This window comes from Anthonomus grandis, chromosome 4 (assembly GCF_022605725.1).
Source record: "Anthonomus grandis grandis chromosome 4, icAntGran1.3, whole genome shotgun sequence".
In the NCBI taxonomy this organism is placed as follows: domain Eukaryota; kingdom Metazoa; phylum Arthropoda; class Insecta; order Coleoptera; family Curculionidae; genus Anthonomus; species Anthonomus grandis.
In genome coordinates, this window is record NC_065549.1 from 26,513,026 (window position 1) to 26,530,619 (window position 17,594).

General features: G+C 28.9%; 1 protein-coding gene across 1 annotated transcript; it reads right to left on the reverse strand.

The window, feature by feature from the left end:
- Positions 1–5,442: 5,442 nt before the first annotated feature.
- Positions 5,443–10,813, reverse strand: LOC126735666 (uncharacterized). Its single transcript, XM_050439735.1, has 5 exons — positions 10,210–10,813; positions 9,162–9,536; positions 6,330–8,798; positions 6,123–6,272; positions 5,443–5,861 (listed from the first exon to the last, which is right to left on the reverse strand). Exons 1-5 carry the CDS (start codon positions 10,811–10,813, stop codon positions 5,443–5,445), a joined length of 4,017 nt encoding a protein of 1,338 aa, XP_050295692.1.
- Between the last annotated feature and the right edge of the window lie 6,781 nt (positions 10,814–17,594).

Below are 17,594 nucleotides of genomic sequence, written 5' to 3' on the forward strand. Positions count from 1 at the left end.
AAATTTTAAAAATAATTTAGAGTCCATCAAATGAACTTCAAAAATTAAATTGGAATCAAATCGGACAATGCAATAATGATTAATTGTTCTATTTTCTTAACCCTGGTTATATCCAAAACTTAAAAAAGAATCATTTGAGTCATCTTGTATAACCTAAATATGAATTTTAAAATAAATTTGAATAATAGATAACCGTAATTGAGTGAGATATGATTATTTTTTTTATACACAATACATCAAAATATTTTTAAAAATCATTTAGGGTTAATCAAATTATATCTAAAAATTAAATTAACATTAAATCGGAACAATCGCCAACCCAATTAGTTATTACATTTTCTTAACTCTGGTTGTGTTCAAACCGCAAATAACATCATTTGGCTATCTTGTATATGCGAGATAGTAAATTTAAATTAAATTCGAATAATAGATAACAGTAATAGAGTAAGATATAATTATTTTTTTAAAAAACAATTCATAAGAAAAATTTTAAAAATAATTTACAGTACATCAAATGAACTTCAAAGATTAAATTGGTATCAAATCGGACAATGCTATTATTGATAAATTGTTCCATTTTCTTAACGCTGGTTATGTCCAAAACTTAAAAAGGATCATTTGGGTCATCTTGTATAACCTAAATATTAATTTTAAAATAAATTTGAATAGTAGGTAACCGTGATTGAGTGAGATATGACTATTTTTTTTATAAACAATACATCATAATATTTTTAAAAATCATTTAGGGTTAATCAAATTATATCTGAAAATTGAATTAAAATTAAATCGGAACAATCGCCAACGCTATTAGTTATTACATTTTCTTAACTCTGGTTGTATTCAAACCTCAAAAAACTTCATTTGGCTATCTTGTATATGCGAAATAGTAAATTTAAATTAAATTCGAATAATAGATAACAGTAATAGAGTGAGATATAATTATTTTTTTAAAAAACAATTCATTAGAAAAATTTTAAAAATAAATTACAGTCCATCAAATGAACTTCAAAAATTAAATTGGAATCAAATTGGACAATGCAATAATGATTATATGTTCTATTTTCTTAACCCTGGTTATGTCCAAAACTTAAAAAGGATCATTTGGGTTATCTTGTATAACCTAAATATTAATTTTAAAATAAATTTGAATAATAGATAAGCGTAATTGAGCAAGATATGACTATTTTTTTTAAACACAATATATCAAAATATTTTTAAAATTCATTTAGGGTTAACCAAATTATATCTAAAAATTAAATTAAAATTAAATCGGAACAATCGTTAACGCGAAGTTATTATGTTTCTTAATTCTGGTTGTGTTCAAACCGTAAAAAACATCATTTGGCTATCTTGTATATGCGAAATAGTAAATTTAAATTATATTCGAATAATAGATATGAGTAATAGAGTGAGATATAATTATTTTTTTAAAAAACAATTCATAAGAAAAATTTTAAAAATAATTTACAGTACATCAAATGAACTTCAAAGATTAAATTGGTATCAAATCGGACAATGCTATTATTGATAAATTGTTCCATTTTCTTAACGCTGGTTATGTCCAAAACTTAAAAAGGATCATTTGGGTCATCTTGTATAACCTAAATATTAATTTTAAAATAAATTTAAATAGTAGGTAACCGTGATTGAGTGAGATATGACTATTTTTTTTATACACAATACATCATAATATTTTTAAAAATCATTTAGGGTTAATCAAATTATATCTGAAAATTGAATTAAAATTAAATCGGAACAATCGCCAACGCTATTAGTTATTACATTTTCTTAACTCTGGTTGTGTTCAAACCGCAAAAAACATCATTTGGCTATCTTGTATATGCGAAATAGTAAATTTAAATTAAATTCGAATAATAGATAACAGTAATAGAGTGAGATATAATTATTTTTTTAAAAAACAATTCATTAGAAAAATTTTAAAAATAATTTACAGTCCATCAAATGAACTTCAAAAATTAAATTGGAATCAAATCGGACAATGCAATAATGATTCATTGTTCTATTTTCTTAACTTAATTTTAAAATAAATTTGAATAATAGATTATCGTAATTGAGGGAGATATGACGATTTTTTTTAAACACAATATATTAAAATATTTTTAAAAATCATTTAGGGTTAATCAAATTAATCTAAAAATTAAATTAAAATTAAATCGGAACAATCGTTAGCGCGAAGAGTTATTATATTTTCTTAATTCTGATTGTGTTCAAACCGTAAAAACATTATTTGGCTATCTTGTATATGCGAAATAGTAAATGTAAATTATATTCGAATAATAGATACCAGTAATAGAGTGAGATATAATTATTTTTTTAAAAAACAATTCATAAGAAAAATTTTAAAAATAATTTACGGTACATCAAATGAACTTAAAAAATTAAATTGGAATCAAATCGGACAATGCTATAATGATTATATGTTCTATTTTCTTAACCCTGGTTATGTCCAAAACTTAAAAAGGACCATTTGAGTCATCTTGTATAACCTAAATATTAATTTTAAAATAAATTTGAATAATAGGTAACCATAATTGAGTGAGATATGACTATTTTTTTTTATACACAATACATCAAAATATTTTTAAAAATCATTTAGGGTTAATCAAATTATATCTAAAAATTAAATTAAAATTAAAACGGCACAATCTTTAACGCTATTAGTTATTATATTTCCTTAATTCTGGTTGTGTTTAAACCGTAAAAAACATCATTTGGCTATCTTGTATATGCGAAATAGTAAATTTAAATTATATTCGAATAATAGATATGAGTAATAGAGTGAGATATAATTATTTTTTTAAAAAATAATTCATAAGAAAAATTTTAAAAATAATTTATAGTACATCAAATGAACTTCAAAGATTAAATTGGTATTAAATCGGACAATGCTATTATTCATTAATTGTTCCATGTTCTTAACCCTGGTTATGTCCAAAACTTAAAAAGGATCATTTGGCTATCTTGTATATGCGAAATAGTAAATTTAAATTCTATTCGAATAATAGATAACAGTAATAGAGTGAGATATAATTATTTTTTTAGAAAACAATTCATAAGAAAAATGTTAAAAATAATTTAGAGTCCATCAAATGAACTTCAAAAATTAAATTGGAATCAAATCGGACAATGCAATAATGATTAATTGTTCTATTTTCTTAACCCTGGTTATATCCAAAACTTAAAAAGGATCATTTGAGTCATCTTGTATAACCTAAATATGAATTTTAAAATAAATTTGAATAATAGATAACCGTAATTGAGTGAGATATGATTATTTTTTTTATACACAATACATCAAAATATTTTTAAAAATCATTTAGGGTTAATCAAATTATATCTAAAAATTAAATTAACATTAAATCGGAACAATCGCCAACCCAATTAGTTATTACATTTTCTTAACTCTGGTTGTGTTCAAACCGCAAATAACATCATTTGGCTATCTTGTATATGTGAAATAGTAAATTTAAATTAAATTCGAATAATAGATAACAGTAATAGAGTGAGATATAATTATTTTTTTTAAAAACAATTCTTTAGAAAAATTTTAAAAATAATTTACAGTCCATCAAATGAACTTCAAAAATTAAATTGAAATCAAATCGGACAATGCAATAATGATTAATTGTTCTATTTTCTTAACCCTGGTTATGTCCAAAACTTAAAAAGGATCATTTGAGTCATCTTGTATAACCTAAATATTAATTTTAAAATAAATTTGAATAATAGGTAACCATAATTGAGTGACATATGACTATTTTTTTTATACACAATACATCAAAATATTTTTAAAAATCATTTAGGGTTAATCAAATTATATCTGAAATTTGAATTAAAATTAAATCGGAACAATCGCCAACGCTATTATTTATTACATTTTCTTAACTCTGATTGTGTTCAAACCATAAAAAACATCATTTGGCTATCTTGTATATGCGAAATAGTAAATGTAAATTAAATTCGAATAATAGATAACAGTAATAGAGTGAGATATAATTATTTTTTTAAAAAACAATTCATAAGAAAAATTTTAAAAACAATTTACAGTCCATCAAATGAACTTCAGAAATTAAATTGGAATCAAATCGGACAATGCTATAATGATTATATGTTCTATTTTCTTAACCCTGGTTATGTCCAAAACTTAAAAAGGATCATTTGAGTCATCTTGTATAACCTAAATATTAATTTTAAAATAAATTTGAATAATAGGTAACCATAATTGAGTGACATATGACTATTTTTTTTATACACAATACATCAAAATATTTTTAAAAATCATTTAGGGTTAATCAAATTATATCTGAAATTTGAATTAAAATTAAATCGGAACAATCGCCAACGCTATTATTTATTACATTTTCTTAACTCTGGTTGTATTCAAACCTCAAAAAACATCATTTGGCTATCTTGTATATGCGAAATAGTAAATTTAAATTAAATTCGAATAATAGATAACAGTAATAGAGTGAGATATAATTATTTTTTTAAAAAACAATTCATTAGAAAAATTTTAAAAATAAATTACAGTCCATCAAATGAACTTCAAAAATTAAATTGGAATCAAATCGGACAATGCAATAATGATTATATGTTCTATGTTCTTAACCCTGGTTATGTCCAAAACTTAAAAAGGATCATTTGGGTTATCTTGTATAACCTAAATATTAATTTTAAAATAAATTTGAATAATAGATAAGCGTAATTGAGCAAGATATGACTATTTTTTTTAAACACAATATATCAAAATATTTTTAAAATTCATTTAGGGTTAACCAAATTATACTTAAAAATTAAATTAAAATTAAATCGGAACAATCGTTAACGCGAAGTTATTATGTTTCTTAATTCTGGTTGTGTTCAAACCGTAAAAAACATCATTTGTGGTGGGGATTAGTGACTTTCCACCCATATAAGGAGACGGAAAAGAATGACTGCTGGTATAAATTTCGATAGCTCACATTTATTACAACCCGAACTAACTACTTCTTACAGTTACTTAAACGACAAAGGTGTAATAAAATGATTAAATGTAAAATGTCAAATTAACCCGACAATCTAAAGCACCCCGGAATGGCTTGGAGTCTTTACCGAGTTATGAATTACGACGAGTGTGCGAATGTCTTGCACGGCCGGCTAAATTAGACCGACGTCTCCGACTATTGAAGACCGAGAGTGAATTAATACTAATTAGGTCACACACAAGACGCCACCCGCGTAAAAAGTCACATTACAACACAGGTGCGCTTCGATCGCCGTTGTTATGTCTGGCGTCCAAGGACTAGGGGAATATGGTGCAAATTTGAAGCCCTTTGGAGATTTGTAGTATTAAATAGTTTTGGGCTTGACCATATCTCGCCCCTCTTGAAAGGCTCCAGACTTTCAACACCATGACATCTCGATGACACAGTCTTAATCTGGTTACGGATGGTTGTCTTCGTCGGGTAAAGGTAGAACACAAATTTTAGAGGTTGGCCTTCGCAAAGTGCCGGTCTTGGTTCTAACATTGACAACCCTAACAAATCCGTCTTTGCCAGGAAATAGCTCCGTGATTCTGCCTAGAGGCCAATGCATAGGCAGTGTGTTGTCCTCCTTGAGGATGACCATTGTGCCCACCTTCAGAGCTTTGTCACTCCCTGTTTGCCATTTAGCCCTTTGTTGAAGGTTGGACAAGTATTCGTTTTTCCAACGCCGCCAGAATTGTTGGTACATCTTCTGAATTCTTTGATAGTGGCTCAACCGATTAATGGGAACTTCACAAAAGTCTTTATCAGGAATTGTCTTTAATGCACCTCCAATCAGGAAATGAGCAGGCGTGAGGACTTGTAAATCGGTAACATCTGAGGAAAGAGGAATTATAGGACGGGAGTTTAGGATAGCTTCAATTTCAGTCACTAACGTGTAAAAATGCTCAAAAGTTAAGTGCGCATCTCCTGCAACTCTCTTTAAATGGTACTTTGCTGACTTTACAGCGCTTTCCCAGATACCACCGAAGTGTGGTGCTCGCGGTGGGATTAATTCCCAATTTATATAATTTTCCCTGAGAAAATTTAAAATGTGTTCATCTTTATGTAATTTTTGCAATGATTGGTATATCTCACGCAGTTCGCGACGGGCACCTATAAAATTACTACCGTTGTCCGATAACAAAGATTGGCAAATACCTCTTCGCGATATAAATCGTTTTAATGCTGCGAGAAATGTCTCACTAGAAAGATCGGTGCATATTTCAAAATGCACAGCTTTAGTCACTAAACAAATGAATAAGCAAAGATATGACTTAATCATTAGTCTATTTCGGTTTTTACTGTTTTTTATAAGGAAAGGTCCAGCAAAATCTACGCCGCTTTTAAGAAACGCGCGGGCAGGTACTACCCTGCGCTCCGGCAAATCTGCCATTTGATTGACTACATTAGGCGTGGGATTTGCCTTGAAACAAGTTACGCAACTTCGTATAAATGCGCGGACGGAGTTTCTCCCATTAACTAACCAAAACCTTTGCCTAACAGCATATAATGTCGCTTGAGCACCGGCGTGAAAGTTCCGTATATGCTCATACTGAATGACAAGTAAAGAAAATGGGTGTTTATTTTTAATAAGCAAGGGATGTTTATGATCGTGACTTAGATCTGAATTTTTAATTCGCCCCCCTACTCTTAATAAACCACATTTATCTAGATAGGGATTTAGACTTAAAATCTTGCTTTTCTTACTGACTGTCCCGTTTTTGTGTAAATGTTCTATGTCTGGCGCAAACATTTGACTTTGCGCTATAAACGTTAGTTTTAAAAGTGCGTCTTTAAATTCTTGTACTGTGAGTGGTCCGACTTGAACCTCGTCTAGTCGATTTTGCCTTTTGAATTTTAAATTTTTAATAAAACGCAAAATGTAGGCAAAAACTCTCTGGAGTTTAGGAAAAGATGAAAATTTGACAAAAATATCTGAATCTTCAAAATAGGCTGTCAAAAGTGACACATTTTTATCTTTTCTTTTTTCAGGCAGGTCAGTGACCTTAGTTTCATGAATCTGTAGGTCTTTAGGCCACAAATGAGGCTCTAAAGTCAACCAATGAGGTCCGTCCCACCACAACCGATTTTTTAAAAGAGCATTTGGCGTCGCCCCTCTAGAAATAATGTCGGCAGGGTTATCATGCGTTCTGACGTGTCGCCATTGATTAATGTTTGTCAGCTGTTGCACCTCTGCCACTCTATTCGCTACAAAACTCTTTAAATTAGATGGGTCAGAGTGCAACCAGCACAACACAATAGTTGAGTCTGTCCAATAAAAAATGCTAGACTCGGACAACTCAATTTCTAAAGCCTTAACGGACTTGTCCATTAAACGACTCAAAATTACAGCTCCCATGAGCTCAAGTCTGGGCAATGTTTGGGTCTTTAATGGAGCAATGCGAGCCTTTGCACACAGTAGTGAAACATTACAATTCCCTAAAGAATCGACTGAGCGAAGCATTACGCATGCGCCATATGACTTCTCACTGCTATCGCAAAACCCGTGAACTTGTAAATTCACATTGTTCTTTAAAATGGCCTGTCGAGGAATTTTAACCCTAGCTAATGACTTTAATTCTTCACAGAAATTTAAAAATGATTCTCTAATGTTTAGAGGTACAGCCTCATCCCAAGAAAGCGCTAACTTCCATAAGTCCTGCAAAATAAGCTTTGCTTGGATGAGAACTGGGCCTGCTAGTCCCAATGGGTCAAACAACTTACTAATGATACTCAAAATTGCCCGTTTTGTAACTTTAATGAACTGTGGTATTTCAAAGTCTAAAGAAAATCCTAAAAGATCTAACTTTGTGTCCCACCAAATGCCCAAAGTTTTTAATTCCTCATTATTAATGATATATTGAAAAATGTCGTGTGTCTCGGCGTCATGCAGGATGCTTGGCTCATTAGATGCCCATTTACGCAATAAAAATGAACCTTTCTCTAAAAGGTCAGAAACCTCCCTTCGCAATCTAATGCAGCCATCAATGGTATCACTACCAGATAAAAAATCATCACAATAAAAATCTCTTTTTATTGCTCGCGCTGCCAAAGGGAATGTTTCCTCGCTTTCAACCCCCACTTGGTATAAGCATCTAACGGCTAAAAACGATGAGCAAGCCTGTCCATAGGTAACGGTATTAAGCCGATAAATTTTTAAAACGTCTGAGGAGTCAGGCCGCCAAATAATGCGCTGCAGATCTCTTTGACCTTGATCAACCGACACGCACCTAAACATTTTTGCTATGTCAGCAGACATCACGTAGTTATGTTTCCTAAAACGCGTCAATACAGAAAATAAATCATCCTGTACTACGGGTCCTACCTTAAGCACGTCGTTCAAGGATAAGCCTGAACTGCTTTTCGCACTGGCGTCAAAAACTGTACGCAACTTCGTGGTTAAACTCGATTGTTTAAGTACCCCGTGATGCGGCAAATAATAACAGATATTTGGCGTACTTATTTCTGAGTCAAGGACTAATGACATGTGACCCATTTCTATGTACTCTGACATAAACTCAGAATAAAGTTTTTTCAACTCTGGCTCTCTGTTAAGCCTACGCTCTAGCGAATAAAACCGTTTTAATGCCATATCATAGGATTCTCCGAGGTCTGTAAACTTATCACGAAGCGGTAACTTTACGATGAACTGACCGTTAACATCGCGCCTAGTATTTTGAATAAAATGCTCTTCTACTTCCTTTTCTTCCTTAGAAAATATTTTAGGAGCCGTCTGGCACTCCTCAATATGCCAAAAACGCTCTAACTGACCTTGAATATCGGAAGTGTCATGAGAAGTAAAATTGCAATAGTTTTCACGAATATCTCTCTCTGTGTTTAATGACCCTGACAAAACATAGCCTAGTTTTGTCTCACATAAAATTGGCCCATTCCTGCTTAAATAAATTTTATTATTGCATAAAAGCTCGTAAAAAATGTCTGCGCCTAAAAGAGCATCAATACCCCCCTGAATATGACATGTAGGATCCGCTAAAACTATATTTTTTGGCAATTTAAAATCAATTAAATTAAATGATGTACAGGGAATATTGCCTGTGATCTTATCAACTACCAAAAAATCCAATGTGGATTGAAAATTATTTAAAGTAGACCCTATTCTAGCCCTTATCTGACCCCGAATATTAATGGCAGAGCCACTTACACCTGTCACAGATGTTTGTGGTCTTTCTAAACTGACACCTAACCGTTTTGCCAGCGCCGTAGTAATAAAATTGCTCATACTACCCGAATCTAAAATGCATCTAGCTTTAATCACTCCGCGTTCCCCTACTGAGCCAATAAAAATAACGGCCGTAGAAAGCAAAGTTTGACGACAGATATTTTGCGTATCGCCGCGGTCCGTCGTTGACCCTGAGAAAGAAAAGCCGTTTAAGTTTTCCGCGGGAGCATCACTATGCGCTGTTGCCATCATTTGCGGCGGTATCTGTGACGATTCGCAATAGGTCGAGACTTGACTAGGACCTTGCTGAAATTCCTGGAATTGACTGGCTGGGTCGTAATGTAAAAGAGTATTGTGTTTTTTATGGCATAATTTGCATTTAGCAGAAGGGCAATTTTTTTCTTCTGTATGGTCATTTTTAAAACAGTTAATGCACAAATTTAATTTTCGTATTTCTGCTTCGCGTTTTTTAGGAGACAATTTTAAAAAGTCGCTGCAATTGTAAATTAAATGGCCTTTTTTACAAAAATAGCACGCGAATTTTTTATTATTGGAAGCAAAATGAGAAAATTTCTTGTCATATTTTTCTGCCTTATTTTTAAAATGATTGGAATGACTGTTGTAAGGCACTTGTTTTTGTGGTTGCACCTGATCTTGATTTTCTAAGGACTCTAATAATTGACATTTATTAGAAAGAAATGACACAAATTGACTATAAGTGGGGAATTCTTCTGTTGAAGGGCAAATATTCGTGACATGTTGTTCCCACTCTTTTTTTTGTTTGAAAATCAAGCTTGGTGGTAACCAAATAAATGATTAATGTGTCCCAACTGTCTGTGGGTTGTTTAAGATTTTTTAGAGAACGCATATGACGTTGCAATTCGTCTAAAAGGTTTCTTAAATTTATTTTATTCGGATCTTTGCCTACCGAAATTAATGGCAAATTAAATAATGACTTTAAATGATGGTTAACCGTTATGCGGTTATTTTGAAACCTGTTACAAAGCAAATCCCAAGCAATCAGGTAGTTATCGTCCGTGGTTTCATAGTGTTCAGTAATTCCTTTTACTGAGCCCGTTAAACAACCCTTAAGGTACCTTAATTTGGTATTATTGGGCGTTTTATTGTCTTCATGTATTAAGGCCTTAAAAGCGTCATGAAATTGCGACCAATTTTCCCGTGACCCGTCAAAAATAGGTAAATTAATGGGTGGTAAATGAATGCGATCTTGGACAGTAAAATGTTGAGGTGAAGGTGAGATATTTGAAGCTGGTTGGTGCGTTTGGGTTTGCTGTAATGACTGCAAAATGAATTTTCTGGCTTTACCCATAGAATCATAAAATTCAGACTCAAATGTCTGCCTTTCCTTTCTGTGATTTTTAATTTTAGTAGAACTTGTGTCCAAAATCTCTAAATCAGTCGAAACCTCATCAAAATCATTATAGGTTTTGTCAATCTTTTCTATGCGGATCTGTAACTCCTCGATTGACTTGACATTAGGATTAAAATCCCCCACGAACTTCGTAAAATTAGCTAATTTTGCTTTGTAGGATTCCCTTGTATTTTTTAAACAAGTAAGTCTCGATTCTTGCTCTTCAGCTGCCATTTTGACTGGACTATTTAATAAAAAATGTCTAAATTAAATAGTTTTTAAGATTTAATGACAGTATGTCAAAACGACAGTTTTAAAAATGGCTTTATTTAAAATGAGTTAAATAAATTACTTTGCCTTAAATGACTGGCTAAAATGACTGTTAAAATGCAACAAATGGCTTCTGCACATCAGTTTTACTTTAATGACTGACTAAGGCTTGGCTTAATAAAGCTAATAAAACTTGTAAGCTGTAGGATAAAGATAGACTAAGGAATGAACGACGGGAGGAGGCACAGATTCACTTAGTACGTAAATAAATGGAACAGACTTACAGTTTTGTCATGCTGGCACTAAAAATGGCACTTAATTCCAGCACAAACACAATGTCTTTAATGTCTTAAATATCGCGGCGCGAGGACGAATGGCTTGTCCTGGCAACACTGCAATCACGACACTGTCTATAAATGTCCCAGAAAAGTCAGTGTTTTCCCGGTTTCCGTGAAATAATGGCTTTTTCACGTACAAAAATGACGACGAAGGACCATAAAACTACCATCTGGCTCGAAAGACCATAAAATATGGTGGGGATTAGTGACTTTCCACCCATATAAGGAGACGGAAAAGAATGACTGCTGGTATAAATTTCGATAGCTCACATTTATTACAACCCGAACTAACTACTTCTTACAGTTACTTAAACGACAAAGGTGTAATAAAATGATTAAATGTAAAATGTCAAATTAACCCGACAATCTAAAGCACCCCGGAATGGCTTGGAGTCTTTACCGAGTTATGAATTACGACGAGTGTGCGAATGTCTTGCACGGCCGGCTAAATTAGACCGACGTCTCCGACTATTGAAGACCGAGAGTGAATTAATACTAATTAGGTCACACACAAGACGCCACCCGCGTAAAAAGTCACATTACAACACAGGTGCGCTTCGATCGCCGTTGTTATGTCTGGCGTCCAAGGACTAGGGGAATATGGTGCAAATTTGAAGCCCTTTGGAGATTTGTAGTATTAAATAGTTTTGGGCTTGACCAATTTGGCTATCTTGTATATGCGAAATAGTAAATTTAAATTATATTCGAATAATAGATATGAGTAATAGAGTGAGATATAATTATTTATTTAAAAAACAATTCATAAGAAAAATTTTAAAAATAATTTACAGTACATCAAATGAACTTCAAAGATTAAATTGGTATCAAATCGGACAATGCTATTATTGATAAATTGTTCCATTTTCTTAACGCTGGTTATGTCCAAAACTTAAAAAGGATCATTTGGGTCATCTTGTATAACCTAAATATTAATTTTAAAATAAATTTGAATAGTAGGTAACCGTGATTGAGTGAGATATGACTATTTTTTTTATACACAATACATCATAATATTTTTAAAAATCATTTAGGGTTAATCAAATTATATCTGAAAATTGAATTAAAATTAAATCGGAACAATCGCCAACGCTATTAGTTATTACATTTTCTTAACTCTGGTTGTGTTCAAACCGCAAAAAACATCATTTGGCTATCTTGTATATGCGAAATAGTAAATTTAAATTAAATTCGAATAATAGATAACAGTAATAGAGTGAGATATAATTATTTTTTTAAAAAACAATTCATTAGAAAAATTTTAAAAATAATTTACAGTCCATCAAATGAACTTCAAAAATTAAATTGGAATCAAATCGGACAATGCAATAATGATTCATTGTTCTATTTTCTTAACTTAATTTTAAAATAAATTTGAATAATAGATTATCGTAATTGAGGGAGATATGACGATTTTTTTTAAACACAATATATTAAAATATTTTTAAAAATCATTTAGGGTTAATCAAATTAATCTAAAAATTAAATTAAAATTAAATCGGAACAATCGTTAGCGCGAAGAGTTATTATATTTTCTTAATTCTGATTGTGTTCAAACCGTAAAAACATCATTTGGCTATCTTGTATATGCGAAATATTAAATGTAAATTATATTCGAATAATAGATACCAGTAATAGAGTGAGATATAATTATTTTTTTAAAAAACAATTCATAAGAAAAATTTTAAAAATAATTTACGGTACATCAAATGAACTTAAAAAATTAAATTGGAATCAAATCGGACAATGCTATAATGATTATATGTTCTATTTTCTTAACCCTGGTTATGTCCAAAACTTAAAAAGGACCATTTGAGTCATCTTGTATAACCTAAATATTAATTTTAAAATAAATTTGAATAATAGGTAACCATAATTGAGTGAGATATGACTATTTTTTTTTTATACACAATACATCAAAATATTTTTAAAAATCGTTTAGGGTTAATCAAATTATATCTAAAAATTAAATTAAAATTAAAACGGCACAATCTTTAACGCTATTAGTTATTATATTTCCTTAATTCTGGTTGTGTTCAAACCGTAAAAAACATCATTTGGCTATCTTGTATATGCGAAATAGTAAATTTAAATTATATTCGAATAATAGAGTGAGATATAATTATTTTTTTAAAAAATAATTCATAAGAAAAATTTTAAAAATAATTTATAGTACATCAAATGAACTTCAAAGATTAAATTGGTATTAAATCGGACAATGCTATTATTCATTAATTGTTCCATGTTCTTAACCCTGGTTATGTCCAAAACTTAAAAAGGATCATTTGGCTATCTTGTATATGCGAAATAGTAAATTTAAATTCTATTCGAATAATAGATAACAGTAATAGAGTGAGATATAATTATTTTTTTAGAAAACAATTCATAAGAAAAATTTTAAAAATAATTTAGAGTCCATCAAATGAACTTCAAAAATTAAATTGGAATCAAATCGGACAATGCAATAATGATTAATTGTTCTATTTTCTTAACCCTGGTTATATCCAAAACTTAAAAAGGATCATTTGAGTCATCTTGTATAACCTAAATATGAATTTTAAAATAAATTTGAATAATAGATAACCGTAATTGAGTGAGATATGATTATTTTTTTTATACACAATACATCAAAATATTTTTAAAAATCATTTAGGGTTAATCAAATTATATCTAAAAATTAAATTAACATTAAATCGGAACAATCGCCAACCCAATTAGTTATTACATTTTCTTAACTCTGGTTGTGTTCAAACCGCAAATAACATCATTTGGCTATCTTGTATATGCGAAATAGTAAATTTAAATTAAATTCGAATAATAGATAACAGTAATAGAGTGAGATATAATTATTTTTTTTAAAAACAATTCTTTAGAAAAATTTTAAAAATAATTTACAGTCCATCAAATGAACTTCAAAAATTAAATTGAAATCAAATCGGACAATGCAATAATGATTAATTGTTCTATTTTCTTAACCCTGGTTATGTCCAAAACTTAAAAAGGATCATTTGAGTCATCTTGTATAACCTAAATATTAATTTTAAAATAAATTTGAATAATAGGTAACCATACTTGAGTGACATATGACTATTTTTTTTATACACAATACATCAAAATATTTTTAAAAATCATTTAGGGTTAATCAAATTATATCTGAAATTTGAATTAAAATTAAATCGGAACAATCGCCAACGCTATTATTTATTACATTTTCTTAACTCTGATTGTGTTCAAACCATAAAAAACATCATTTGGCTATCTTGTATATGCGAAATAGTAAATGTAAATTAAATTCGAATAATAGATAACAGTAATAGAGTGAGATATAATTATTTTTTTAAAAAACAATTCATAAGAAAAATTTTAAAAACAATTTACAGTCCATCAAATGAACTTCAGAAATTAAATTGGAATCAAATCGGACAATGCTATAATGATTATATGTTCTATTTTCTTAACCCTGGTTATGTCCAAAACTTAAAAAGGATCATTTGGGTCATCTTGTATAACCTAAATATTAATTTTAAAATAAATTTGAATAATAGATAAGCGTAATTGAGCGAGATATGACTATTTTTTTTAAACACAATATATCAAAATATTTTTAAAATTCATTTAGGGTTAATCAAATTAATTCTGGTTGTGTTCAAACCGTAAAAAACATTATTTGGCTATCTTGTATATGCGAAATAGTAAATTTAAATTATATTCGAATAATAGATATGAGTAATAAAGTGAGATATAATTATTTATTTAAAAAACAATTCATAAGAAAAATTTTAAAAATAATTTACAGTACATCATCAAATGAACTTCAAAGATTAAATTGGTATCAAATCGGACAATGCTATTATTGATAAATTGTTCCATTTTCTTAACCCTGGTTATGTCCAAAACTTAAATAGGATCATTTGAGTCATCTTGTATAACCTAAATATTAATTTTAAAATAAATTTGAATAATAGATAACCGTAATTGAGTGAGATATGACTATTTTTTTTAAACAAAATACATCAAAATATTTTTAAAAGTCATTTAGGGTTAATCAAATTATATCTAAAAATTAAATTAAAATTAAAACGGAACAATCTTTAACGCTATCAGTTATTATATTTTCTTAATTCTGGTTGTGTTCAAACCGTAAAAAACATCATTTGGCTATCTTGTATATGCGAAATAGTAAGTTCAAAGTCTATTCGAATAATAGATATCAGTAATAGCGTGAGATATAATTATTTTTTTAAAAAACAATTCATAAGAAAAAATTTAAATACAATTTACAGTCCATCACATGAACTTCAAAGATTAAATTGGAGTCAGATCGGACAATGCAATAATGATTAATTGTTCTATTTTCTTAACCCTGGTTATGTCCAAAACTTAAAAAGGATCATTTGAGTCATCTTGTATAACCTAAATATCAATTTTAAAATAAATTTGAATAATAGATAACCGTAATTGAGTGAGATATGACTATATTTTTTAAACACAATATATTAAAATATTTTTAAAAATCATTTAGGGTTAATCAAATTATATCTAAAAATTAAATTAAAATTAAATCGGAACAATCGTTAACGCGAAGTTATTATATTTTCCTAATTCTGGTTGTGTTCAAACCGTAAAAAACATCATTTGGCTATCTTGTATATGCGAAATAGTAAATTTAAATTCTATTCGAATAATAGATAATAGTAATAGAGTGAGATATAATTATTTTTTTAGAAAACAATTCATAAGAAAAATTAAAAAAATAATTTACGTCCCATCAAATGAACTTCAAAAATTAAATTGGAATCAAATCGGACAATGCTATAATGATTAATTGTTCTATTTCCTTAACCCTGGTTATGCCCAAAACTTAAAAAGGATCATTTGAGTCATCTTGTATAACCTAAATATTAATTTTAAGATAAATTTGAATAATAGATAATCGTAATTGAGGGAGATATGACGATTTTTTTTAAACACAATATATTAAAATATTTTTAAAAATCATTTAGGGTTAATCAAATTAATCTAAAAATTAAATCGGAACAATCGTTAGCGCGAAGAGTTATTATATTTTCTTAATTCTGATTGTGTTCAAACCGTAAAAAACATCATTTGGCTATCTTGTATATGCGAAATAGTAAATGTAAATTATATTCGAATAATAAATAACAGTAATAGAGTGAGATATAATTAATTTTTTAAAAAACAATTCATAAGAAAAATTTTAAAAATAATTTACAGTTTATCAAATGAACTTCAGAAATTAAATTGGAATCAAATCGGACAATGCTATAATCATTATATGTTCTATTTCCTTAACCCTGGTTATGTCCAAAACTTAAAAAGGATCATTTGAGTCCTCTTGTATTACCTAAATATTAATTTTAAAATAAATTTGAATAATAGATAACCGTAATTGAGTGAGATATGACTATTTTTTTTAAACACAATACATCAAAATATTTTAAAAATTCATTTAGGGTTAATCAAATTATATCTAAAAATTAAATTAAAATTAAATCGGAACAATCGTTAACGCGAAGTTATTATGTCTCTTAATTCTGGTTGTGTTCAAACCGTAAAAAACATCATTTGGCTATCTTGTATATGCGAAATAGTAAATTTAAATTATATTCGAATAATAGATATGAGTAATAGAGTGAGATATAATTATTTTTTTAAAAAATAATTCATAAGAAAAATTTTAAAAATAATTTACAGTACATCAAATGAACTTCAAAGATTAAATTGGTATCAAATCGGACAATGCTATTATTCATTAATTGTTCCATTTTCTTAACCCTGGTTATGTCCAAAACTTAAAAAGGATCATTTGAGTCCTCTTGTATTACCTAAATATTAATTTTAAAATAAATTTGAATAATAGATAACCGTAATTGAGTGAGATATGACTATTTTTTTTAAACACAATACATCAAAATATTTTTAAAATTCATTAAGGGTTAATCTAATTATATCTAAAAATTAAATTAAAATTAAAACGGCACAAACTTTAACCCTATTAGTTATTATATTTTCTTAATTCTGGTTGTGTTCAAACCGTAAAAAACATCATTTGGCTATCTTGTATATGCGAAATAGTAAATTTAAATTCTATTCGAATAATAGATAACAGTAATAGAGTGAGATATAATTATTTTTTTAGAAAACAATTCATAAGAAAAATTTTAAAAATAATTTAGAGTCCATCAAATAAACTTCAAAAATTAAATTGGAATCAAATCGGACAATGCAATAATGATTAATTGTTCTATTTTCTTAACCCTGGTTATGCCCAAAACTTAAAAAGGATCATTTGAGTCATCTTGTATTACCTAAATATTAATTTTAAAATAAATTTGAATAATAGATAACCGTAATTGAGTGAGATATGACTATTTTTTTATACACAATAC

What these genes read in the sequence shown, in the direction of transcription:
- LOC126735666 (XM_050439735.1), bottom strand. Translation starts at nt 10,813, where the DNA reads ATGGCAGCTGAAGAGCAAGAATCGAGACTTACTTGTTTAAAAAATACA. An exon ending in CTCTGCCATTAATATTCGGG is followed by an intron (nt 8,799 to 9,161) that starts GTCAGATAAGGG and finishes CCGATATTCAAG; the next exon opens with GTCAGTTAGAGCGTTTTTGG. An exon ending in ACCTTTCCTTATAAAAAACA is followed by an intron (nt 6,273 to 6,329) that starts GTAAAAACCGAA and finishes TCATTTGTTTAG; the next exon opens with TGACTAAAGCTGTGCATTTT.